The sequence below is a fragment of the Hemicordylus capensis genome, chromosome 3 (genome assembly GCF_027244095.1).
Source record: "Hemicordylus capensis ecotype Gifberg chromosome 3, rHemCap1.1.pri, whole genome shotgun sequence".
Lineage (NCBI taxonomy): Eukaryota > Metazoa > Chordata > Lepidosauria > Squamata > Cordylidae > Hemicordylus > Hemicordylus capensis.
In genome coordinates, this window is record NC_069659.1 from 227,213,702 (window position 1) to 227,240,352 (window position 26,651).

Genomic DNA, 26,651 nt, shown 5'->3' on the forward strand with positions numbered 1-26,651 from the left:
GAAAACTGTGGTTTGTTCTACCCAGAGCAAGCTAACAAGCCAATATCACATCTGGGTTTGATCACTTTCCTTCCATATGCAACATCCACTGCAAAGGTGTGTGTGTGTGTGTGTGTGTGTGTGTGTGTGTGTGTGTGTGTGTGTGTGTGAGAGAGAGAGAGAGAGAGAGAGAGACAGACAGACAGACAGACAGACAGAGGGACATACATGTGTTTTTAAGTCAATGTGATGCCTCTGAAAATCTTTACAAGCACCACTTCTAGGGTGAAACTCAGTCTAGGTCAGAAAAAGCATTAAGATGTTTAATGGGCATTTTAAGTAAGTCAATGGCTCAAGGCTACCTTCAGCAGCAGAACAGATATGGGATTAACCCAAAAGACGTGTAAGGTTTGATGAGCCAGAGAAGAGGTCAATAGAGGCGCTAAACAACAAATGACATGATTACAGCAAATCAAGTTGTCAAAAAATATGGAGAAAGGTTAGGGACACCACAGTAATCCAAAAGCTTCAATTTCCTATGCAGACATGGTTGATCCACTGATGCCAAAAATTATCACATACCCTCCTTATATCCAGTTCTATCCAACTCCTTTCTACTGGGGGAATAAATTAAGTGAGGACTCTGAAGGCACAGGTGGAGAGGGTAGAAATAAAGGCTGAATGCACATTGACGTTCAGATGTCTGTCAGCACTGCATTACACTCTAATGACATCTTTCCATCCACAACTAGCCACATTCTACATGCGAGTATGACTTGGGCTGGATTGAGGCATATATGGGTGAAGTCTAATGTGCAACATAAACAATGAAAATGTGTGTGGTGGTGAAAGGGTTTGGTCTGGAATGTTTGTGTAAGACTGGAGCTGCAACTGTCCAAGACAGTCTGTGCACACATGCTTGTAAAATAAGACTTCTCTGTTCAAACAGAGAACTGCACAAATGTTTACATTATCAAGGAAAGAGAGCAAAATGGAACAGAAATTGTGGCAAACACAACAACATTACACACACATTTGCTCATATCAACAAGCATGTACTGGCCTGCTGCTATAATGCACATCAGTTTCTGCAACTACTTTTTCAGGGGGGAAATAAAAAGAACCTTGCCTTCAAGTTTTTATGGAAAAGAAAAGCTACCCAAGACATTTTCCATAGACATATAAAGCATATGGATGCACAGGCAGTGAAAATAAAGCTAAAAGTAATACAGCTTTTGTACATCCCTAGGTAAGATGGATTGGGCAAGAGTAAGGAGGAAGCAACAAAAAACAGACTATTACACAATTGCATTAGACTTGAAGGATCTGAAGTTAATCAACCTCCTGCACCAAACCAAGTTCTTCCTCATCTAATAGAACACTTCTCTATGTGAATGGAAAGAAAAGATGTGGCCCTGCTTTGCATTAATTGATCCTTGATCCAGATCCTATGTTATCTACTCCAAGTGATATATAATAGATGTAGTACATGTTGTTTGTTGACAGAAGAACATGTCAAGAAACAACATGTCACAGTCCTCGGGTTCTCAGTCCCATTCAATTGCCACTGCACACAAACAGAATTCTAAAAACCAAGATTCTATCAACTCCAGGTTTCTCTTTTCATCCATGGTCACCTGCAAACCAGCTAGCCTACTCAGAACATTCCCAGCAGCAATGTAGTCTCTTGAATGCTGCTTGAGTTCACTCAACCTCATATACATTTTGTATTATATTAAGTAACAAATGCAATGGTAAATATTTCAGAAAATACTGTGAAGAGACCAGAAGTGGATGACTTGTGCATTATAAGTTTCATTAACTGTTGATCAGATACTAGAGGTTACAAATTGCTAAAACAAGTTGTGTCTCTACAGTCTGTTTAGCAATACCACCCATTATCATTATCCTTGTTCTTATTCAACTCTTTTTGATACTGAATTCCAGGAACACAGAAACTGTTTTTTCAAGTTCTAGGGCAACAACTAGACGCCAATTATTTGAGCTAGTTAACAGGCTTTAGAAACCCTCAAAAGTCATTTTTATGTAAGCCAGAGGCAGATGGTACCCACTAAGGGCCACTTCAAACACAATGTTTTACTGTCACACATCTAGAAAAAAAACACTGAGCGCACATCCTATGTGCAAGCTGCACATTTGTTTTACTGCGTTAATACACATATAAAAAGACAACTGGAAATGAACATTGGTCTTACCGTGAAGAGTTTTTTTTCCCAAGTTTACAGAGGTCTTCCTCTATAATGTATTACGTATCCAGCATGCTCATTGCAGACAAGACAGTTTCAACTTGAGGCTAGTTTCTGGGTGCCAGGAGCCACCAAAACCTCCGGGATTGATGGAAAGAATAACTCAGGTGAAGTAAGGGAGAAGGCTTAGGAAGGGAACATGGTTATAACAGAGACAAACAACAACTGACCCAGCCCAAGATAACATATACACATGTATTCTCTCTTTCTCTCTCTCTCTCTCTCTCTCTCTCTCTCTCTCTCTCACACACACACACACACACACAACCCTGAGGGATGGTTGGATGATCTCCATACACTTGGAAAAATAACTCTTCACGCTAAGTCCAATGTTCCTTTTCCCCAAGTGTAGGAGGTCATCCTCTATAATAGCCCATGCCCAAGCAATAAACTGTTGTGAGGGCAAGAATGTATCTCAACTACCTGCTGAAGAACTCGGTGGCCAAAAGACGCCTGGGCCAACTGAAAAGAGGATAATTTATCATGTTTAATACAGGAAGTGATGTATGACCATCTGGCTGCCCTGCAGGTCTCCAGAAGTGGCACATTGGCCTAGAAAGCAGCATAAGTAGAAGCACTGCATGTATCCTAGGAATTGGGAGGTTAAGTGACTCATAAAACAGGGTGATGCAGGTCCGGATCCATCTGGCCAGTGTAGCTTTGGAGACCTTTGCACCTAGAGTAGACGGGTGAAAAGAGACAAACAGGGAATCCGACCAATGAAATTCCTTGGTGTGCCTAAAGTAGATGCAGAGGGCTCTACGTACATCAAGGGTATGTCACACCTTTTCCTTAGGATGAGGAGGAGATGAGCAAAAGGATGAGAGTACCTACGGTAGGCCAAGCTGATTTGGGGTAGAAAGGTAGGGTACAGTTTGAAAACTACTGAGTCCAAATGAACAATGCAGGGTTTCTTGCAGACTGCGAGGGCCCCCAGTTCTGAAACCCAGCATGCAGATGTAATTGTGACAAGAAAAAGGACCATGTAAGACAGAAGTTTAAGAGAAGCAGAATGAAGAGGCTCAAAGGGAGCCTTAGTTAGGGTATTGAATACTTTGTTCAGACTCCATGAGGGAAAGCAGTGAATCAGAGGTGGAGCGAGATTGGATGCCCCCTTGATGAAATGGCAAGTGTGAGGGTGTAGGACCGAGGAACTGGAGGCATCGAGATCCAAAACAGAAGCCGGAGCAGAGGTCTGACGCTTGAGAGTACTGGGACAGAGGTGTAGATTTAGGCCAGATTAGAGAAAAACAAGCACCTCAGGGATGCCAGGGGTCAGCGGGTCAAGGTGTTTTCTTTGGGCCCAGTGCGATAAAATGGAGCACATTGCTTGGCAGATTCCATTAGTGGAAGGTTGGCGAGAGGCCAAGATGGTATTCTGCACCACCAGTGGGTAGCCCTTCCTGGTGAGGAATGAGTGCTCAACCTCCAAGTGCAAAGTCAGAACCACTCTGGGTCTGGATGAAGGAGAGGAACCTGAGTGAGTACGTCTTTCCAGAGTGGGAGATGCAACAGAGGTCAAACAGAGAGCCACCAAGTCAGAGACCATGGTTCTCCTGGGCCAGTGGGTAGCAGACAGGATGAGGTTCACCTGTTCTGCCTGTAACTTCCGGAGCACCTTTGCTATGATCTCTGTTGGAGGAAATGCGTACAGAAGCATCTATGGCCATGGGGCTGAGAGAGCCTCTGTCACTTCTGCAAGCAGTGAGTGGAATCAGGTGAAGAATTGCAGCAGGAGAGGATTGACCAGAAAGGCAAACTGTTCTACCTCGGGAAGGCCAGGTGGGTCATCATGTCGTGGAACACATCCAGATTTATTTGTCTGTTTGTTTGTTTGTTACATTTATATCCCGCTCTTCCTCCAAGGAGCCCAGAGTGGTGTACTACATACTTGAGTTTCTCTTTCACAACAACCCTGTGAAGTAGGTTAGGCTGAGAGAGAAGTGACTGGCCCAGAGTCACCCAGCTAGTTTTATGGCTGAATGGGGATTTGAACTCGGGTCTCCCCGGTCCTAATCCAGCACTCTAACCACTACACCACGCTGGCAGAGTCCATTTGGCCAGGTTGACGGACTGGTTTTTTGTTTGTTTGTTTGTTTGTTTTTAAACTGCAGCTAGATTATCCATTGCGCAATACTGGAAGCACAAAACCATGTCTCTGACATCTTGGTATCAGTCTATGTGGCATACTGCCATATCTGAAAAATTAACCCATATTATTCGAGCCGATCAAGCTAATTCTAAAAAAAATTTCATGCTATGATCAGATTTTATTCTGTTTACAAAACAAGATAATTTTAGTTATTCTCATCCATCTAATTATTTACATATCTGGAAGGATAGTTAATGGATGTCATTATGTATCAGTTTTACTATTTATGTTTATGTATTGTCTTATTAAATTTTTAAAAACTCAAGGGGAGAAAAAAAAAGTTTGAAGGACTGCTGACTGAGCCAGGCAACTTGGTGACTGGAGAGCCCACTGAGATGTTCTGCTGAGATGGAGGCTAGGTGATGTTCCGTCCATCGGAATAGGCGGTATGACACCTCCATCAGTGCATGCTACCAGGTACCACCCTGGTGATTTATGTGGGACTTGGTCGTTACATTATCCATGCAGATTAGGACATGACGTCCGGAGATCAAGGCAAGCAAGTGACTGAGAGCTAGCTGGGCTGCCCAGAGCTCCAGCCAATTGATGTTGTGCTAACTTGCTTTGCAAGACCACCTTCCCTGTGCAAAATGGTTGTCACAGTGTGCTCCCCAGCTGGTCAGACTAGCATCTGTGGTGATGACGTGGACTGGGTTGGATAGGGACAGACCCCTGCTGACAGCTGGGGAGAGCCACCAGCAAAAGGACAACAAAAGGTTGTCACAGTGTGCTCCCCAGCTGGTCAGACTAGCATCTGTGGTGATGACAACGTGGACTGGGTTGGATAGGGACAGACCCCTGCTGACAGGTGGGGAGAGCCACCAGCAAAAGGACTGCCGGAAGGTAGAGGGACCATCTTGTGGGCGTTTGCGAAATTAAAATAAAAGTAGCTCCCTTCTTGCTCAAGAGAGAGAAACTAGCCTGTTAAAACTGTGGAAGATCTGGAGCACTTTCGCAGACCTGTTGCTCTGCGCAAGACTGAACCAGAACAGGGCTTTGGCGTCTCCTGGTGCCCGAAAACTAGCCTCAAGTTAAAACTATCCTGTCTGTGATGAGCATGCTGGATACAAAACCCATTAAGACAATGACCTCCTACACTTGGGTGGGAGTTGTACACAGTAAAATGTGCACATACACATTCTCTATTACATTGTACGTGTTTATGGGTGAAATGGCCCCGCAAATAATTATCCAGTTCTTCATAAACTTTGTTTCAGCTACCTAGAAACCAGTCCAGTGAAAAACCGAAATAATATTTCAGAGTTTTCTGAGACATAACGATACAGTTCATCACTAAAAAATATTCTGGTTTTTATTTGAAAGTTCAGACAACTCTCAGGTATGTGTTTTAAGCAAAGCCTCTTGCCCCCTAAAGCATGTTATCTGGAAAATGACTCAAACCTCTGTTTATAAGTAACAGAGGAGATAAACGGGAATCTCTCATTTGTTGACACTTGTGAGGTTTGAGCTTCAACTGTTAGCTTCTTAGTTCAACATATTATGCAACACATTTTGCTTGAGTAAAAGCAAAAATTTGATTTTTTTAAAAAAGCTTATATTACTAATGGTATTCTAAAAGTTGGCCTAACATTAAAAATGGCATGCTATTAAAATATTCTTAATTATAAGTACTGAATGCAAATCTAATCCCACACTGTAGAATCTTCATTCTGCCCTCAGCCCCAATTGCACAGCAGACATTTCCTGCTATATTATGCTAGGCTTACAAAAAACCACTCACCTGGTCACCAGCGACAAGAGAAAGATACACTGAATAAGCCATTAGTTCTAAATCTGACAGGAGGAAAGGCCACCCAACACTAGTGTGGCAAAAGGGATTGAATGATCATTCTTTGTACTGTATTTGCAACAAGGCATTAACAGTTTACACCAGGATAGACATTAAACATGATCTATTCTGCAGGCTGTATATTGCTTATCCTTTGGCACAGTAGTTCCATCGTCTCCATCTTCCAGGCTCCAAAAGGAATGAAAAAGGAGCAAGGATGCATGTTAAATTAGCCCAGTAGACTCCAAAATGAATTCCCAACATAAACTTAACATCCTCTCTCAAGCGTCGCAGACTTTTTAATTTATTTTTACATTTATATCCCGCTCTTTCTCCAAGGAGCTCAGAGGAGTGCATTTATGTCTGCACTTAGGTACCTATCCATTATACATACATACTATGCTTATATAAATTTTCTAGGACAGTGTAGAATTCTAACTGAAATACAACTGAAGCTGACCAAGGATTCCAAATTTTAGATCAGAGAAAGCTGTATGCAATGCAAAGACAACACACACATTTTCCAGACAGCAGATGCCAGCAGTAGAATAATCACTGCCAGCTGGTTTGGCCATCCTCCTCACTACACCACTTCAGTGTCTCACTGACAAATACCAGAAAATAGAAGCTTTTAAAAAAATTAGAAAAAACAACACACTTAGTTATATTCTGCATTTACAATATTCCACAATACATTTCAAGTGGCTTCTTGTGATTTTAACATAGAAAATGTGTTGACTTGTACAGCATACTGAAAGTGTTCTACAACAAAACCTTCTAGAATAACTGTCACAGACTGTTTTAAAGAATTTGATTTGCTAGTAACTTAAACCAAGTAGACTAAAATTGACAAGATGGTATAGTTTCTTAATTGCTATCTGAATCCTGCATATAATAATTAAATTGCTTTCTCAAAAGAAAATTTCAATTTCACTCTACTACAGAATACCAACAGACTTTGGAACTATTCATAGAAACAATCTAAGAATGGAAGCCTACAAGGATTAGCAAAGATTCTCCACCCACGACAGCAGTCAAATAGTAGGGAAGCCAGCAATAACCAAGCAACTCCCTTCTACATTCCAGAAAGTGGAAGGGAGTTCTTTTATGAATGTTAACTGTCTACAAGATTTGTTTAAGTAACTTCTATTACAAATGCTTTTCTTCAACCATTTCATTCCTTTACTAAGCTGCAGGACTTTGGATTGTGGCCTCTTTTTTTTAACCTTGCATCTTATCACTTATTGATCTGTGAATAGTAGCAATTTGAACAGCCTGATCCTATGCATGTTTACTCAGAAGTCATAATGAATTCAACAGGTGTTTACTCCCAGGTAAGCATACACAGGAAGAGTCTAAGAGTCCTTTTAGAGGGTAGTTGTACAAGCAAAGGGAGGTCCATATCTGCTGTGACAGAGCTAGACATCTTCCCTCAAAGTTTGAGGGGCTTGTGAGGCTATATTTTTCCAAGCACTACAACTGCAGTACTCCAATGTTATTATTTCCCCAGCTAGTACATCCACTACAATTGCAACTAATGTGTGGGGTTGCCTGAGTATGAAGATACCCTCCTCTAACCCCACTGCAACAGCCCAATATTTTTAAAAGCTTCTGCTGTGTAATGTTTTTCTTTCATTATATGATATAAAGGTGGTGTACTCATCGTCTCCAGCACATACTTCCTTGGTGGTGGTGGTTTGCAAGAAGGCTAACCTCTACATTAGCATTTTGGAGGGACACAAGGCTGCACTATCTAGATGTGATTACGGCTACTATATGTGTACATCAAGTAAAATAAATTGTCCTCTGGAAAGAGCCCTTATATAATTCATATGATTGATCATCTTGAACAACAGCCTCTTTCCTATCTGTGTCCCTAGACATCAACTGCTGGATAGAGACCATTAACGGGAGTGGGGACACTTGGTTTTTTCAAACTCTGTCAGGCCAATATTACTTCCCAATTTAAAAAATCTGATTACTTGATTACTTTAAGTCTTCAATCAACAGCAAAAGGGGGGGAAATACAATTTAATATGAAACAGTTTGCTAAAAAAAAGAAGATGACTACAACAACTGAAGGCATAACACTGAAGCTGCAAAATGGTGAGGCAAATATTTAAGAGTCACTGTTGATTTATTTTTTCATTTGATTTGTTAGGGACAAATTGTTCAAGATTTTTTCCTTAACATACTTGGGGCTTGCACAGACCAAGTTAGGGACCACTGAAAGAATGGAGAAGAAGTTTTTATAAGCACTACAATCTCATAATTACAAACTTGCTTATATCACATAATCCAATTCAGAAGGAAATATCAAAAAATAAAGGTGAAATCTTTAGAAGATGCTAGGATTACATTTTCAAATGTTGTATATCACCAATTTAAAAAAACCCTTGGTTACTTTTTCCTTCCCTTCCCTCACCCACAGAATATATGTTGGTTCCCTCCCTTCACATTCCTACACCCATTAGGAAAACACTGGCAGGAGAACACCAGCTCAAAAAGAGCAATGACTTAAAATAATTTGCAAAAATTCCACAAGAGAAAATTTTCTATTTGATGGCAAGTGTTCAACCTATATAGCATACACAACCTATATAACATACACACACCCCATCTCCAGATTTGCCAGATGACAGTGCCTGCTGTTTTACAATGCAAGATTTAAAGGAATTAGAAGGATCAAAACAATTGCATAATATTTCATGAAAAGGCAATTAATCAAAGTCAATGTCTTATACTTGCTTTCCCTATCCCACATGCTAGGCACATACACAATTCCACCACATTAATATTACAGGAGGCGAATCAGCAGCAGTAGCTTAGCGTGTGTGTAACAAACGCTCCCCCCCCCAAAAAAATCTGATCTGCAAACCACCAACAGTTGGCTACTGCTGTTGCTGTACTCATGAGAATTTCTACGTTCAGTGATCCACCACGTCAACCTGGTTCTTCACCCAGACATCCCCCACCAGACACACACACAGCGTGTGCGCAAAAAAAAATTTAAAAAAATGGAGAAAAGATCGGCTTTAGGCGCTTCCCTTCACTACAAATCAGACTGGGTGGAAAGGGGAGAGCGATTTTTTTCTCCTGCTGCTTGCCACTGTAACCCCCTTCTCTCTTCGGGGCCTAGAGAAGGGGAAATGAGAGCGGATGTGTCATGTTTAAACTCCCTCATCGCCCTCCTCCCCCCCCGCTTCTCCTCTCTCCAGGAGTAGAGGGGGGAGTGTCCTGTTACCACCTCCACTTCGCTCTTCTCCCTTCAACCAAATACATAACACTAGACAGGCCCCATTGGCGGGGGGGGGGAGCAAGGGAAATACCTCGCTTCACCCCTTTCTGTTCTAGCCCTCAGAAGGGCCCCCCCGGGGGGGGAGAAGGAGAAAAAGGAGGGGGCGTTTCCACTCCCCAGAGCGACGGGAAAAAGAGGGAGCCCCCTCCACACAAGCCTTCGCTCGTTGCCCCCACCCTCTCGGCTGCGGGGGCGCCAGGCCCCTCTCCGCGTCGAGGGGGCAGCCCCGAGGGAAGGAGCGACCGAGAGGGAATCACGGCCTCTTACCGACAACTCGAGGCTATGCGAGTCCCGGTGGGACACGGTGCGGATAACGCCGGCTCTCCAACGCCCGTTCTCCGGCAGCTCTTCTCCTCCCACACCGACACACAGGAATCGCTTCCCCACCAGCTCCGGCCGCGATTCCACAACCACCGCCATGGCGGCCGCCGCCGCCGCCGCCACACAGACCGAGCGACCGAGCAGCCAACCGCACCAGCCGCCGAGCTCGCGTCTCCCTACGGGTCGCCCATGCCTAGAGAAGCCCGGCGGCCGCGAGCAGCAGGAAGCGGGGGGAGAAGGGAGGGCGGCTCTGCGCGGCTGGATCGGGTTGTTCGTGTGGAGTCCGCCTTCGCCTTGTCTGCCTTCCCTCTCGCCCGCCGCTCCGAGCCGGGCGCCCCGGGCAGCCGCTCAGCCGCCGCCGCCGCGACCAGCCTGACACAAACACACGGAAGGGAGGGGAAAGCGAAGGGGGCGGGGGAACCACTCACTCGGAGGGAGCCGCGCTGCGGCCCCGACCACTCCGCCCACACAAATCCACTGCCATGGAGACCGACACAACGCGCCGTCTCCCTCCGCCAGACACAAACGCGCTGGTCGGGAGAGAGAGGAATGGGGCAGGCAGGCGGGCGGGGGGAGCTACCATAGCAGGCGAAAGAGTCCGTCCACGGATGGGCGGGCGCGCGCGCGGCTCATGCCCCAGAGAGACGGAGAAGAAGTGAAAGGCAACAAGCAACAACACTGGCAACTGCCTGGTGTTTTATAACTGGCAAACTTCAGCTGCCACCGCAGCAGCAATAAGAACCCCTTTCTGCTCCCATCCCATAGCAAGCGCGGGGGGGGGCGGGGTCTGCAGAGAGAAACAGCACAGAGAAGTGTGGCACTGAGATATTTGCCTCAGAACAAGCAGAATGGCTCCCCACCCCGCAAAAAATGAACTATCACTTGCGATGCAGATACCCGCATAAGGTATCAGTCTGAGGGGGCATGACGCCTTTCTCGCCCCTCTTTCTGACTGATATAAATGGCATTGTATTGCTTTCACTAACTGCCCCCTTCCTTGAGCCCCTGTGGCGCCACTGGAAGCCAGCTGCTGGAATATCAGGGAGTTCATATTGCCCGGGGGAGGGGGGACGGATTTGCAGGAAAACCCAAACCAGCGAACGATCGTTTCCACGTTTGGTTTTTTCAAGACCGCGAGGGCGGGCTAACACAGCAGAAGCAAAGCAAGTAAACATGCTCCTAGTGTGCAACTGCAATGAGAAGAACTTAGCAGCAAAATGGGGTGGCGAATTAATTGGGATTGGGGGTTTGGTTTTTTTGGTGTGGTGATGGTGGTTTGGTGTGGTTGGCTGTTTCCTTGTTGCTTTCCCTTACTGAATTAAGCTTGTGTGGAGGGATCAGCCAATGAGGGGTCAGCCAAAGCGGGGCGGCTTTTGTGTCTCTCTTCTCTCTCCCCTTGTTTCCATTCCAGATGCTCCTGTTCCTATGTTATCCATACACGGGTTAGTCTGGAATCTTGTTTTGTTTTTCTTCAATGCTTTCCCCTCACATCTCTGCAGGATGACTCACAGCGGCTGAGGTCACCGTCTCTCTTGCTGAATGAAACACCCACCCGGGGAAAATTCTACCTATCCAGAGTAATGTTTTTGCACTGAACATAGTCTTGCCATGGTTACTGCACTGTGGTGATGCTGCTGTTCCTGCTGCAGTTGGAAGAACTGCATCAGGCTAGGGAAAGCACGCAGAAGAATCGAGCTTCTTCATGCCACTTTGGAAAGAACTGTGATGCAAAAATATTTCCGCCTGCCCTGACAGGTTATAATTTCTGCTCCAGGTACACTGGATTTCTGTGCCTCCCTTTTCTAAATCATGGCAACAATTTTATTGCTGGGGACACAGACAGCCACCACTAGCACAGTGTGTGTGTGCAAAATGTTTCTTAATTAGCACAGGATGAGGGCTGTACTATTACACTGCATGCCTCAAAGTTCCAGTTCAGTCAAAAAAAGGAGAAAATATCCCATTCATCTGTCACTAAACAGTCTGTGTGGACTATCAAACAGAGTGCTTGATGGGGCCTTTCTGCACGATCAAACGAGTGCCGCATATTATACTTTTGTGTGTAAGTACAATACTCTATAATGCAGGAACACTTTGCTGTGCTGCTATGCTGCTCCTCCCGTCACCCTCCTTTATATGTAAATAAAGTTAATGATATAGTGTTATGCTAACACTAGTTCACATAAGAACAGCCCTGCTGGATCAGGCCCAAGGCTGATCTAGTCCAGCATCCTCGGCCAGAACCTAAGGGGTATACTCGTGAGTCAAATGGGCCGTAACCCAAAATTTACCTTTTAAAAAGCCAAATCTGGCAACAGAGTTTCACACAGTGGCCCACCAGATGCCTCTGCAATGTGGGTTGCAACCCAGAGACTTGCTTTGTCTCTTTAAAGCTGGTGATTAAGCAGGAGATGCAACAGCTACATCTGCCACTGGTTCTTTCCCAGTTTGTCTACCCCCTGTCCCTTACTGTAGTTAGTAAGACTCCTCATGTGCTGCACAACAGGCAGGAGAAGGAGGCAAACAGGAGAGAACAGCCTGAGGAAACCATGGCTGCTGTCTCTCCAAAACAGAACAAATCTCTGGGTACTGTCTGGCAACCATATGAGCACTCCAGTAATGGATTTTACTGTTACACAATGGCCCACAAGTCCTTGATAACATTTTTTTTTAAAGAAATCCACAAAGCTGCAAACATTGGATGAGTGTGCAGGGTCTGACCCTATCCAACATAACAGACCCTATCACAGACCCTATCCAAACAGAACCAATTGAATCCCTCATGCCAAGGTTAATACAAAAGTATGTGCTATAAGAGGATACATTGCATTTTGCCAAGTAAAAACATTGCAATTTTAGTACTGGGGGAAATGTGATAGTCCAACAACAGCAGTGCAATCTCATAGGAAGGCATGTGTCTTACAGATGAGTAACGCATGCACAGCATTGCTCAAAAAAAGTGCAGAAAAAGTGCTTAATGCTTCACAGACATAGATTCAAATTCCAGTTCAGCCATGGGCTTAATTGGGCAGCCCTGAATAAATAACTAGGCCTCAGTTATATATAATAATAAAGGAAAACAATAATTATCTGCTTTACAAGATTATTATGAGGATGAAGGAAGATTAAATAATGTAAATGTAATTGTATTTGTAATTCCACCCTAGAATCTGTCCAATAAGAAAAAGCATTTCAATCTGAATTAACAAAAGCAAAACAAAACCCAACAATTGTTAAAATAATACGTTGATGTATATTAATGATATTGATTATAGGCTGTTCTTATGACCCATGCAATAACTGTCAAAGAGTCAACTATGATCGCTGAACTGTGCATACTCCCATAGTGCATGATGTGAGACCCCATGCTGTATTGGCAATTGTAGTCCCGCCATTGTAGTTAACTAGGATTAAACTACAATTGGCAGCAACAGTCAGATTGTAGTTGCCAGTTGTAGTTTAATCCTAGTTAACTGCAGCGGGACTATTATTGCAAGTATCACATGGGTTTTCACGTCATGCTCTACGCTATGATATGAAAGTGAATCAAGTGAAGTGATGTATGCAAGTGATGTATGATATGAAAGTGAAGCAAGTGAAGCCCCGCCACCTCGAGGAGGAGGATGGTGAGGTGGAGGGAGGCGGTGGGGGCAGGAAGGCCTGGCCCCCTGGGGTGAAGTGGCGGCAGCATGGGGGGATGGCTGGGCCCAACTAGAGGTGCAGATGCTCTATACCAGGGATGTCAAACTGTGGCCCTCCCGCTGTTTTTGGACTACAGCTCCCATTCCATTTTGGAAGGGCGGTATATAAATCAAATAAATAATAAATAATTAATTAATCCCCAGCCACAGTGGCCAATAGCCAGGGATGATGGGAGTTGTAGGCCAACATCTGCAGAAGGGCCACAGTTTGACATCCCTGCTCTACGCCCAGATCCACTAGTTGTATCATAAAAGGTAAAGTGTGCCATCAAGTTGGTTTCGACGCCTGGCACCCACAGAGCCCTGTGATTTTCTTTTGGGAGGGGTTTACCATTGCCTCCTCCCGTGCAATATGAGATGATGCCTTTCAGCATCTTCCTATATCGCTGCTGCCCAATATAGTACCAGCGGGGATTTGAACTGGCAACTTCTGATTGTTAGTCAAGCATTTCTCCATTGTGCCACTTGAGCATTCATTAAATTGCCTCTTCTGGGAAGGAAGTGGATTCCACAGCAATAAGCTAGCCCAATGGCACTTGGAGGTCTCAGAACAAGGTGGTAGGAGGATCCTGTCCTATTCACAGCTTCCTTCTCTGTAACCTTATGACTGCTAGGGATTAGAGAAACCACACCAACCTATAGGCTATCCTATAGAAGATAGTGGTGTAGAATGATGCTACTCAATGTGAGCTCTAATCTGCAGAGAGAGTGAGAGTGCACATGGTTCTTGTTATTTGTGATCCCAGCACCCATGGTTTCACATAACTGTAGTCAGGCAATGTAGACCCAATCATGTTATATGCAGTTTGAAAAAATCCTCATTTTCTTTTTGGCCGGAAATTACCTTGGAGATCATTTCCAGCCACCATTTTGCTGAATGGAGCCATTTTTGTCCTCTGTAAATTTTCACAGAAAATTGGCGAAATTGGGATTTTTTTGAGGGGGGGGTTGCATTGCTGGAGACCTGGAGAGCATGGTGCAGCACTTCATTTTTCCACAGCCCAAGGAGGTTATCCTCCAATAGTATGAGTAAAGGTAAAGTGTGCCATCGAGTCGGTGTCAACTTCTGGCAACCACAGAGCTCTGTGGTTGTCTTTGGTAGAATACAGGAGGGGTTTACCATTGCCATCTCCCGTGCAGTATGAGAGGATGCCTTTCAGCATCTTCCTATATCATTGCTGCACTATGTAGGTGTTTCCCATAGTCTGGGAAACATACCAACGGAGATTCAAACTGGCAACCTCTGGCTTGCTGGTCAAGTCATTTCCCATTACAGCCACCTAATTTTACATTAGGTGGCTGTAATAGTATGGGTAACCATCTTAAGTGGCGCAGTGGGGAAATGCTTGACTAACAAGCAGAAGGTTGCCAGTTCAAATCCCCACTGGTACTATATTGGGCAGCAGTGATATAGGAAGATGCTGAAAGGCATAATCTCATACTGCATGGGAGGAGGCAATGGTAAACCCCTTCTGTATTCTACCAAAGACAACCACAGGGCTCTGTGGGTGCCAGGAGTTGAAATCGACTTGACAGCACACTTTACTTTAATAATATGGGTACAGCACTTCATTTCTATTATTTCTGCCTTTTAAAGCGCTTTTAGTCCGTTCTACACCTCCAGGAATCTAAACCCCCAATTCCTATTGCCTCAAGGTTTTGTTATCCATGGTTGTAGGTGAGAGTGGAACCCCATGGATAACAAGGGCCACCTGTATAATCAGATTGTAAGAAGGTCTTCAGGTTTCCACCTTGCAGATACCATTATACAAAATGTGTACTGTCTCGCTATAGTTCACTTCTCTCCCTTAGCTGACCGTTTGGTTCAATTTTCTGTCAACAGCAATGCCAAGCATCTAAAAGTTACTGACAGCAGCAGGAAGAAATTATTGTAAGACCGTGGCTCAAAGCACTAGCTAGCCTGAAAGTTTAAAAAGTAACAACACACATTCTAGACACTCCAAATGCAGATGACTGGAATGCTGTATCCTCACAAAAGTGGCTCCAGAGGAGCAGAAAGGGGGGCAAGCACCCCTTAGAAAAGTAGTGCCCCTCCCACCTGTCTCCAATGTCTGTTTCAAAAAACAAACATGTGGAACACAGGCCACTCACTCAGAAATGCACTTTGTCCTTTCTATGTCCCACCTCTTTTTTTTTTTTCCTGGTGCCACCATTCAAAATATTTGGTATGCCTTGTGAAGCAACTTACTTTTTTATTGGCCAATAAGGAAATCAAGATTAATGAATGCTGCTTGCTTTATTTGTACCGAATGGTTTTATTACTCTTGAACTGTAATGGATTAATTGATCAACTCACAATGTGGTCAGTCCTGTCACATCACTCAATAGTTCTCAGCAGCATGACTTTACAAGACTACAAAAGATAAACATACTGGTTAAAGTAGATTAAACACTGAATCACAGGAGCTGGACAGAATCTAGTCTCTGTTGCTAACATATGACAGAATCCTTCCTTCATCAATACACAGCATGCTTATGGTTTAAGTACCCTTTGCTGCACCACATAAGATCATTCCTTGTCCTCTATCTTAATTAATTTGGGAAATGTATCCATCCACAGGTTACATACTAGAATTTTTACATGATCAATAAACATATATTGAAAGATAAGGGGGAATTCTATCCCTTTGCCACCCTGATTGTAACTGCTATACAACAGAGTGTTAAAGTGTGTTAAATTGAAACTTATTTAAGGCAATTTCTGCTTCTAGGCTTCATTGTACAGTTCTTTGGGAGTAAGCCCCATTTAAATTAATGGGGTTTACTTTCAAGTAAGCATACATAGGATTGTAGTGCACAGTTGCAATTCTATGTACACTTATATGGGAGTAAGTCCTATTGAATCCGATGAGATTTATTCTTGAATAAACAGGCATTAGATTGGATTGTTCAACTGAAACCAATGTAGCAAGTTAGTCATGACTACGAGTGCCATTGCTTTCCATTTTACTTAGTATTGACTAATCTTAGCTGGATTGGGGCTGTAATATTTCAAATCAATCTGATACATTACCCCCCTTAATTTCCCCATTGGTTACATTCCTCCCCCACACCTTCAACAAGCCAATTCATGTGAAGGTCACTACTGAAGCAGGGAGAAACCGGCACAGGGGCTGATGTACCAAGTGCTGATATGTGGGGTGGGGGGTGGGGGTGGAGAAAAAGTGAGGAGGAACTATACAAAAAGCTAGTCAATTAACAGCAAATAATGCATTTAATTTAGGTTCAGATCATTGTCAAGTTTCAGTTAAATCATTTCTGGGAGGCTTAAAAAAAAATCAATCGGATTGAATGCCCCATTATTAAATCTTTATCTACTGAAAGATGCAATCAATTACACACTGTTCTTTACATTTATAGAAAGTTACTATTCATGGAGATAGGGTTTGATAGAGTTACTATTTACTGAATGGAAAACATTTTCCGGCCAAGATTAGAGTTGAATAGATTGGTGAGATTAGTTGCATGGGATTACTTAAGTAAAGAAGCATAATTATCTGGTTATTAGTGACATTGTTTATTCACATTTATATCCAGCTCTTTCTGGTAGGCTCAAAGTGGCTTACAGTATTTTAAAACCATTGTCTGCCCTTCTCCCCTATGGGCATCTAATCATAATTAACCATTACCACATTCCCCTACACGCTAAGATTTTTTTTAAACAAGCAGTACTTCTCCTACTTGCCCCTTTCTCACTAATATACAGTATATAGTGCTTTAGAGTATTCATGTACATCACTTCATTAATCCTTCTTTACAACAACCCTGTAAGGTAGTTCAGCCTTAATATCCCCAAATTGCAGGTAGTGGGGGTGCTCCTGAGAGAATAGTGACTTGCAAAAGGTAACCTGCAGTCAGATTCTGTGTGGGTGGCAGAGGTGAGATTTGCCCCAAGAACTTCCTGGTTCATAGCAGCAGCCCAAAGTATTGCAGCACCTGAGGTGGGGTGCAAAATACTCTTGTGCCCCATGCCCCTAGTGAAAATGAACCTTGCAAGCTTTGAAAGTGGTTCAGTGAGCAGGGAGGATAAAAGGTTGCTACAGCCTCCTCTTCTCTCCTTGTGCTTCTTGCAAGCTTTGCAAGAAGTATTGGTCCCAAAGAGCTGTTCTGATGGCAACAGTGGAGGGCAATGTGCCACTTGAGGTGACTGCCTCACCTTGCCCCATGAAAGGGCCACCTCTGGTTCACAACACAGAATACTATGCTACATTAGCTCTCCCATGGGAGTCTTCTTCCCCCAAATTACAACATTCCATACCCAAACTCTTCCATCATATCACTTGCCTGGTACTTCTGGCGTGTTTTAAGATGTTTTTTAAAAAATACTGAGGGAGGGAGCATGGCAAAGTTCTTCAGGGAGGGTGTTCCAAAGCCGAGGGGCCACAATTGAAAAGGCCCTGTCTCTAGTCCCCACCAACTGGATCTCTGTTAGTGGCAGGGCCATGAGCAGGGCCTGAGATGATGAGCAGAGGGCCCTGGCAGATTCAATGGGCAAATGCGGTCCTACAGGTACCTTGACCCCAAGCCGTGTAGGGCTTTAAACGTCAATACCAGCACCTTGAATCTAGCCCAGAAGTGGACCAGTAGCCAATGAATCTGACGTAGGATGGATGTAATACTCGTGAAGCAACTTGTACCCACGAGCATCCTTGCAGCAGCGTTCTGAACCAGCTGAAGCTTCCAAACAGTCTTCAAGGGCAGTACCATGTAGAGTGCATCGCAGTAGTCCAATCTGGATGTTACCAACACATGAGTGACTGAGGTCAGGTCCGACTTTTCCAAGTAAGGTTACTGCAGGCGTACCAACCATAGTTGGTAAAAGGCGCTTCTGCACACTGCTGCCACCTGCGCCTCCAAGGACAGCGTTGGGTCCAGAAGCACCCCCAAGCTGCGGACTTTGTCTTTCAGAGGGAACGTGACCCTGTCTAAGACAAGATTTACCTCATTACTCAGATGATCAGTTCTACCAATCCAGAGCACTTCCATCTTATCTGGACTAAGTTTCAGCTTGTTTGCCCCCATCCAGTCCAGAGCAGCCTCCAAGCCCCGGTTCAGAGCATCCACTGCCTCCCTGGTGTCTGCTGGCTTAAAAGATAGGTCGAGCTGGGTGTCATCTGAGTATTGATGGCACCGTAGCCCACACCTATGGATGACCTCTCCCAGGGGCTTCATGTAAATGTTAAAAAATGTTAAACATCCTTTACTCAAGGATGGAATCAGAGGTACTTCATATGTATAATTACTTAAAGCACGAGATAAGAAGTTTTCAGCATCATGGCCTCTTGTTTATTTTTTCCTCATTTGCCTACCACTCTTCAACAAGGAATTCTGTGCAACATGCAGTCCAACTGTAGTCCAATTATATGTAGGGATGTGCACAGAACCAGACATGGGAAGTTCTAAGGTGGGGGGGGATTTTAAGAGTGGGGGAGGATGCACTTACCCCTCCCTCTGCTTCCCCCACACCGGCGCTTTGCTAGTAAAGGCTCTGTTGGGGCAGCAGCATACCTCCCTGCTGCTCCATCCCCTCCTTGGACAGAAATACCAGGAAGTACCTGGTGCATGTGTGCACTCCGGGTACATGCGTGGGCACATCACACTCGCTCGCCCAACGTGCATGCAAGTGAGCGCGACGTGCACGTGCACCAAGTACTTCCTGGTACTTCCAGCCAAAGAGGGAACGGGGCAACAGGGAGGTATGCTGCTGCTCCAACAGAGCCTTTGCTAGCGAAGCGCTGGTGGAGGGGAAGTGGATGGAGGGGTAAGTGAACCCTCCCCGCCCTTAAAGTTATCCCCCACTGCCTTTGAGCCTTCGAACCGCCTGGTGTTCGAACCTGTTCCGAACAGGTTTGTGCACATCCCTAATTGTATGCTGTTTGGTTCACCTACACTCATAGATTTCAATGAGTATGTGCACTTAATTTTCCAGAGGATATTTGCAACATTCTGGCATAGCATTCTTGCAAATTTGGTGAGGCCATGAGGCTAAGAGATAATGCCGTGTCTAAAACTATCCAGTATGCTCTATTACTGAGTGGGGATTTGAGCAAACATTTTCCACACCCAAGCCCTAAACTTTGGCCGATGATCCATATTGGTTCCTCGCTGGGAAGTAATATGGACAAAGGCACACTCTGCTCAATATGAGCAGCCACATCTATATTTCTCTGCAGTTCCTGTATGTAGCTAGGGAATTTGTCTTTCATTAATAACTAGTGCAAGGCTATTTAATTAATTTCTTTCCCTTCTGCCATACATAGGACCCTTCTCTTAGTGACTGTGGAACTTTCCCCTTCAGCCTTTGCCCAGCTGCCATGGAGAGATCCTGGTCTCATGCTGGGGGGACGTGATAGAGGAAAATGAGAAGCCCAAAACATTCCCAAATTATAAAACCTCCGCTCTGAATAGAGAAGAAGGCTCTAACAAAGCAGTAATCTTTACAGGCTGTCAACACAGAGGGAAGGAGAGAAGTGTTTCCGCTTTCTATAGTCCCCATTCATAGGGGTCACTGTTTTTTTAAAAGACTCCAATAACACCAAATGGAAGCAATAAACCTGTATAGCCATATGACTCTGCTGCCATAGCTACAGTTCTGAAACGGAGCCATGCTGAACTCTCCCCTTCCTTTCTGGATCATGTTTCCTTTAGAAAAAGGAACTCAGGAAGCTTTTTCTTCCAGCTCTGCTTAGAAAGGGAAAAGGTACTTAACTCCCTCACTGCCTTAGTATATAGCAAAATACTTATGCTAGGGATTCCGACACAAGAAAAACAGCTTAATTAATATAAGTGATCAATACTTCATTCTTTTAAAATTTGGTTGTAGAGTTTAATCATTGGGGGGGGGGGCCTCAATAAGATCAAACTATTCTTTCTGAGTCTTTAAAGGAGCTCCTTGTCTCGCTCTGTGGTGCAATCAAACTAGTCTAATCTGGGGTTAATGAAAATGTTTCAGTTGAAACTGCAATTCCAGATGGTTAAGATTGTTATTGCTGCTTGGAGGTTATTTTAGCAAAAATGTAAGATTAGCAACAACAACAAAAATGGGCAGAGAAAAGATGTTAATAAAAGGGCTGGGAGAAGAAAGAGCTAGGTCTCCTTGCCTTGTTCTTGCCTGGTTTTGGACATGTTATTTTAAAGGAATAAAATGAATGTATAGATGTTTCAAGTTGTCCAGTTAAGAAACAGAATTATACGAAGCTATTTAAAAGGTGGTAGTGGGGACATCTGAAAAGCAGGAGTTTAAACAAACGATTTCCTGTTCCCATGACTATTGCAGACCATGTTGATCTCCCATTATATTTCAGCCTCTGCCTAGCCAGTTATATGGGCTGAAATCAGCCTGGAGCCAGCTTTTAGTATAATGTGCTAATCATGTTCAGAGACAGGAGACTTCTGAATACCTGATTATTTAACTAAATAATGGGAGGGCTTTTGTCTTGCTTGTGGACTTTCTGGAGGCATCAAGAAGGCCAAGCAAAATGTCGGACTTCATCAGCTTTTGGTTTTATCTAACATGTCCAGCTCATCTGTTCTTAACATGTGGTGTGTGATGGTGTGTTAAGAGCAGAAGTGACCTGTATGGGTGGAGTGGGATGGTAGTGGTGGTAAACAAGCCACAGGTGCAAGAGCAAATAAACAACCCGCATGCCTAAAGTTAATGCAGTGGTGGTGAAACAAGGCTCATGGAGGCGGCTGGGATGGGGAGAGGAGAGCAGGAATGAGCTGCACCTGTGGTTTGTTTACCACCACCCCACAATCCATACGGGACACTCCTGGTTAAGAGCTGCATGTGATTTTAGTCCTTGGTGGCACATGCATAGCTTCAGCTCAGCATGGACTAAAACTGACTGGCAGTATGGGCTGTCTCCCCGCTCCCCCAACCACTCCCGCTTATATAATTGGTGAATTAACTCTTAGGGCCAAACTGCACAAGCATGCCAACTAGAGGTGTGCTTGTGACTGAAAGGGCCTCCCTTGGGCAGGGGCAAAAACAGCTGGCTGGGGGAATGAACCCAGTAATGAATGGGGCAGGTAGATAGGTGGAAAACAACTTTTTAAAAGTGTCTCATTGCAACTTTCCATCACAACTATAGTTCTTTCTGCTTTCAAATGAGGGAAACTAGTTTTCCTTCCACGAATCCACTGTGAAATTTAATTAAAATTAATGAACAAATAAGAAACAAAAATAATTCATGTGTTTCTGTTGTGCAACGGGAGCCCAACCACTTCCATATGTTTGGCTCGATACCACAACATTAATGTCTTAATACAAAAAGCCACATGGGGTGGGTGGACAGATTATGTAGTTACTTGCCATGCCAGCACCACCTGCAGTCCCATGTGATTACTGTACGCAGGCATAACTGGGTCTGGCTGGTGTGATGTGAGATCCATCAGGTTACCCACTGTTGAGGCACCATTGCTTACAAACTGAACGGCACCATGTATGAGGTAACCAATGCCAAGCATATTGGACAGGAGGGCACCATAGAGATACAAGGGTAGACCAGCTCCTCCATTTTATCTTTATCCACACAGTGCTCCTGCTCTATAAATGGCAACTTTCAACTGGGCTTTGGGTCATTTTTCTTAGGTCTATGGTGGGACCCAATCACATGGCAGTAGCTCTCAAGTTGCAATGGTAATATACAAACTGACTCCTATAACCACTTGGGGATAGGGTTACCTTTTGTGTCAGAAAGAGTAAGCAAAAGCAGATGGGGGAAATCAACAGAGAACTTGTGGCAGACCAACCTCACCCACACACAGTTGCTATGATAGCTAAATACAGGGCTCACTTTTGTCTCCCCCCCGCCCCGTACTTCCTTGTGTCTGGTTAAGTTACAGTTGGGAACATTAGGGTCCCCACAGCAATGCAACGGAACGAAATAACAGAAAAACAACTGGTCATCATGTCTGCACCAATTCCCAAGGTGTTTTAATTGTAAACACTGCAGGTCATCTACAGGCTTCAGTCCGATTCGGTTTAGCACACCCTTGTAGCACTAGCATACACAGATCCTACGTTTCGTACTGCCTTATCAACAGGAGAAATATCTGAACAGGGCAATAAACAATGCTGCTAAAAGGATACAAAACATAATCCAATGTATTAGTGCAACAAGTGTATGGTGTAGGCAGTTAAAACCAAAACAAGAGTTTTGCAATAAAGACAAGCTCTTCAGACATTAAGGTTGTGCACACAACTGAAAACACAGGCAGAGGAGAGGGCTGGTGCATTGAGTAATCCCCCCTTAGCCAGGTGCGTTTGTTGCCTGGCTGTGTGTGTGCTTTGGCTGCCTCTAGCTTGCACACACACACAATTGGGTATCTGGGTAGAAGGGTGTGCTTGCCTCGATCCCAGCACTTCACACAAGCAGCCCTACCCCTGTAGGGCTACACAAACCTGGGTAGGGCTGCTCTTGTGAATAGCCTTATCATGTTGAACCAGGATTCAAATGTATGTACACACATACCTGCATTCATTTAAAAAGTGGGCCTGGGTACAGGTTCCTTGAATGCATGGTACAGATAGGAAGCGTAGTGTTGTACCTGCATTCAACATAGCATGTGAATAACTGTATCTACAAAGAGTTCTGTAACTAGGTATATTGCATACAGATTGTATGAGTTTTGAATGTAACGTATGGATAAGGCTGTTGCTCTTACATAATACGTCCACTATTTATCAAGCATATTATAGGCACTGCAATAAGTGTTAGAAGCCAGATTTGAGCTCTATACTTAGTATGTAAGATCTTCAAAGCTGATTGTGACTTCTTATTTATTTATTTACCAAATTTATACCCCGCCCAAACTTACGTCTCTGGGCCTTTACAGGCCTATTAACAATAAGACACACAAAATCATTTGCATATCCCCTACTGATGTTCCTTAGAGTGAATGACAATTCCCTCTAGTTAAAAAACCCCATCAAAAATTGTGATTTGGAATTGAACTTAAAAACAAACAAACCTATTTTGTGGGGAATAATTTAAGACTGAAAATTGTTTAATTACATTTATTATAGTATATTTAGAATAAGAAATTTAAATTTATTTTGGAGGTCCTATATAATTAATTCACACCCTATTTTCTAAGGGTTCTTGATGATTTTGTAGATAAATTACCATTGTTGCTGTTTTCATTCTTTTGTTAAACATATTAATTTTTGCTATCTGTGCCAAAGCTCAAATTCTTTGAAATATTATGGGATCTAAATAATAAAAATAACACCTAATTGCCACTTGTGTTTACCTTTACAAGTGTCTCTTTAAATGTAAATACAGTTTTCCACTCAGGATTCTGTTTCCATGGCAATGAACACAAAAGCTAAATCTTGGGTTGTTTCTCCCACCCAAGGGCAGTCCTTTCGTATAATAATATTTTCCTGATCAGAAACTGTCTGCATGCAATATGTTATGTATAACCTATGTAACCAGTACTTACTCTGCAAAGAAGTCCAATACCTTAAAATTTATTTAGGTAGGACAAAATTTGTTTCTCCCACTTGCTTCCCTATGCACTAGGAAATCCTGATTTTCCTTAACATAGTCCATTTCTGTTAGAGAGAGATAAAGCACGGGATATGCACAACTCTGTAATATTACAGTAAATGGGCAGGTTGACACCAACACCACCAACTCCAGAATTGAAATCTGAGTGGGCAGAGAACACTGGTAGAATCTCAGGTGGATGAGTCAAGAACTGCTAGCTTTGCATGACACACCACCCGGAAGTATAGTTCTCAGCTTCTAGACTTGGCAGCGATTGTGTTAACCCATCCTATTTATAAATGTTCATGCAGAGACCAGGTATCACAGTGGCACAGAAGCAAGGCAAGACTAGAGTTACAGCAGCATCAATCCCAAAACAACTTCAACATTCCTCAGCACCCACAAATAGTTTAGCTATTCTGCCACCAGCTCCAGACTTAAACCACTCTCATGCACATTTTGCAAATTGCTTTTGCAATCATGACTCGTATCCAAAGCTTGCCTTTTAGACAAAGGGCAGCCTACTGTGTCAGAAAGTGTGTCAGAAAGGCTTGTGTCAGAAAGAATTGAGCATAATCCACAAAATTTTATTGTAAGCATCAGATGTTCTGCTGTGAAGTTGTAACAGAGCATACTTTTTGCCACAGGACTTGCCAGTGCTGATGCAATTAAATTCCCCTCTGTGGTTATGCAAGAGTACTTTACAAATCTCTGGAGAGGCAACATCTTCACCATATTTTAAAATGAAAAGCTGCTTTGGGAGGGTGTTGCTAGCAAAACCTTTTCTGTTGGCTCCCAGGAGCCCCCTCATTCGTGTTTGAGTCTCCAGGCTTGGAGATCTCACTCTGTATATGCTCAGGAGCCTCACAGCATTGTGAGCTTTCTGTTTATACACATGGGGACAGGTCACTTAATGGCAGTGGGCCAGTCGTCCCTAGATTTGGTCCTAACAAGCAAATTGGAAAGGGGAGCAGATGCATGCCTTCTCTAATATCCTAGGTAGACACCAGACGTTAACTAAAAGCAGGTTAACTCTCTGCCAAGGCCACTCTGCACTCAGGGTAAACCACCATGTCTTTCTCTTCCTTCCACAAAGAGGATAGTAGTCAGCTAATGTGCCAGTTAGCTCAACAGTAAAGAACATAGATAAGGCTTGTGGAGGTAAATTTCCCCCCACTCACAAAGACGGTTGAGCAAGCAATATGGACCTAAGAGATGCACCCATCAAAAGTACTGATTCAATTACTGGACTTTTCAATTTATGCAGATGTGCAGATGCCCCTTCTCACATCTATGCACTGTTTTTTTATGACAAAAGCCTTGACATACTTCGGCAACTCCCACATTATTACACTCAGGAAGGAAGATCAGCAACAATGGGATCCTTGCCAGTCCTTCCCAACACACCTGTCAGAGAACGGTCAATTGGAATTTTGCCCCCAGGATATGTATTTGGGTATAAAGATCCCCAGTTACATGATACGGTGTGCTCTCTTGTGCCTCTCACTTGGGACTCCATTTTGTGCTTCCTGGAATGTTTCACTTGGGACTCCATCCTATGCGCCTTGTGATCTTCGTGTTCTCTATGCACCAGCTCTCTTGGGATTACCAACAGCTTTTTAGGTGACTTATTGTCCACAGGCCATCATGCAAGTTTGTGTTCAGTGCTTCGTGTCACTCTCCAGAGCGGCTTTCTTGCTCAGCCTGATGTGCCCAGTCTTCCTTGCTAACATAGGAAGCTGGGGCCATGGAGGAAGCACCCTTCTGGATTCACCTCTACCGACTAATCCCTCCAACCTTCTTGCACTCTCCTTGGCCCAACCTGTTTCTGAGGAACAAGGTTCATTGGTGGTTCTTGGAGCCCTCCATCCAGGTGATATGAGCCTTCACCCCTCTTTGGGCCCAAAATTGATATCTGTTCCCCTTTCTTAAATTCAATCACCTCCTTCTCTAAAAGCTTATTTCTCTTTCCCACCTGGGAACTTACACAATTAGGACTCTAAGCTAAAACACCTCATCGCAGATAAATGTATTGTTAGTAATATTGCTCTAACCACACATTTATCTTCTCTATACCTACAATAAATATCTTCTTTTTATTTTGAAACTTAAATCTGGTCTTAGTCCAGTCATTTCCTGAGTCCACAACTTTGCACAAATTAAAACTAAAGTGGAACTGTTCCTTTCTGAGCTAAATTCCCCACATGAGGTCCAAAAGGTAAATTTTGGGTGTTCACCAATCACCCCAGAGCAGTTTCACTAACAAGGGAGCAATTTATTTTATTTATTTGTCTTATTTATTCAGTACATTTATATACCGCCCAGGGACTTTTTTGTATGGGGTGGTATATAAATGTACTGAATAAATAAAATAAATAATAAATTTATACTGGAGAAGTGGTGGCTTAACCCATTCCCTATGCACCATTTCTCCACTCCAAATCACTCCCCAAGTGATTTCTCCACACTGTGAAGTTGCACAAGTGTGTTTGCTAGGGCAGGGAATGTTGATCTAGATATCGTTGGATAGGCCTGCCACATTTAAAAGGGGACAGGACTCTCGTCCTGTATCTTTAAGAGATGCACAGAAGAGGGAATTTCAGCAGACAGAGGTTGTCATGAAGGTT

The 26,651-nt window shown here is 43.7% G+C and overlaps 1 protein-coding gene across 1 annotated transcript in view; it reads right to left on the reverse strand.

The window, feature by feature from the left end:
• JMJD1C (jumonji domain containing 1C) overlaps window positions 1-10,219 on the reverse strand; it is a 236,876-nt gene extending 226,657 nt beyond the window's left edge. The window contains exon 1 of the mRNA XM_053309757.1: window positions 9,753-10,219. Within this exon, the coding sequence (XP_053165732.1) occupies window positions 9,753-9,905 (153 nt within the window). The 5' untranslated portion in view covers window positions 9,906-10,219. The remainder of the gene's footprint in view (window positions 1-9,752) is intronic.
• Window positions 10,220-26,651: the final 16,432 nt, after the last annotated feature.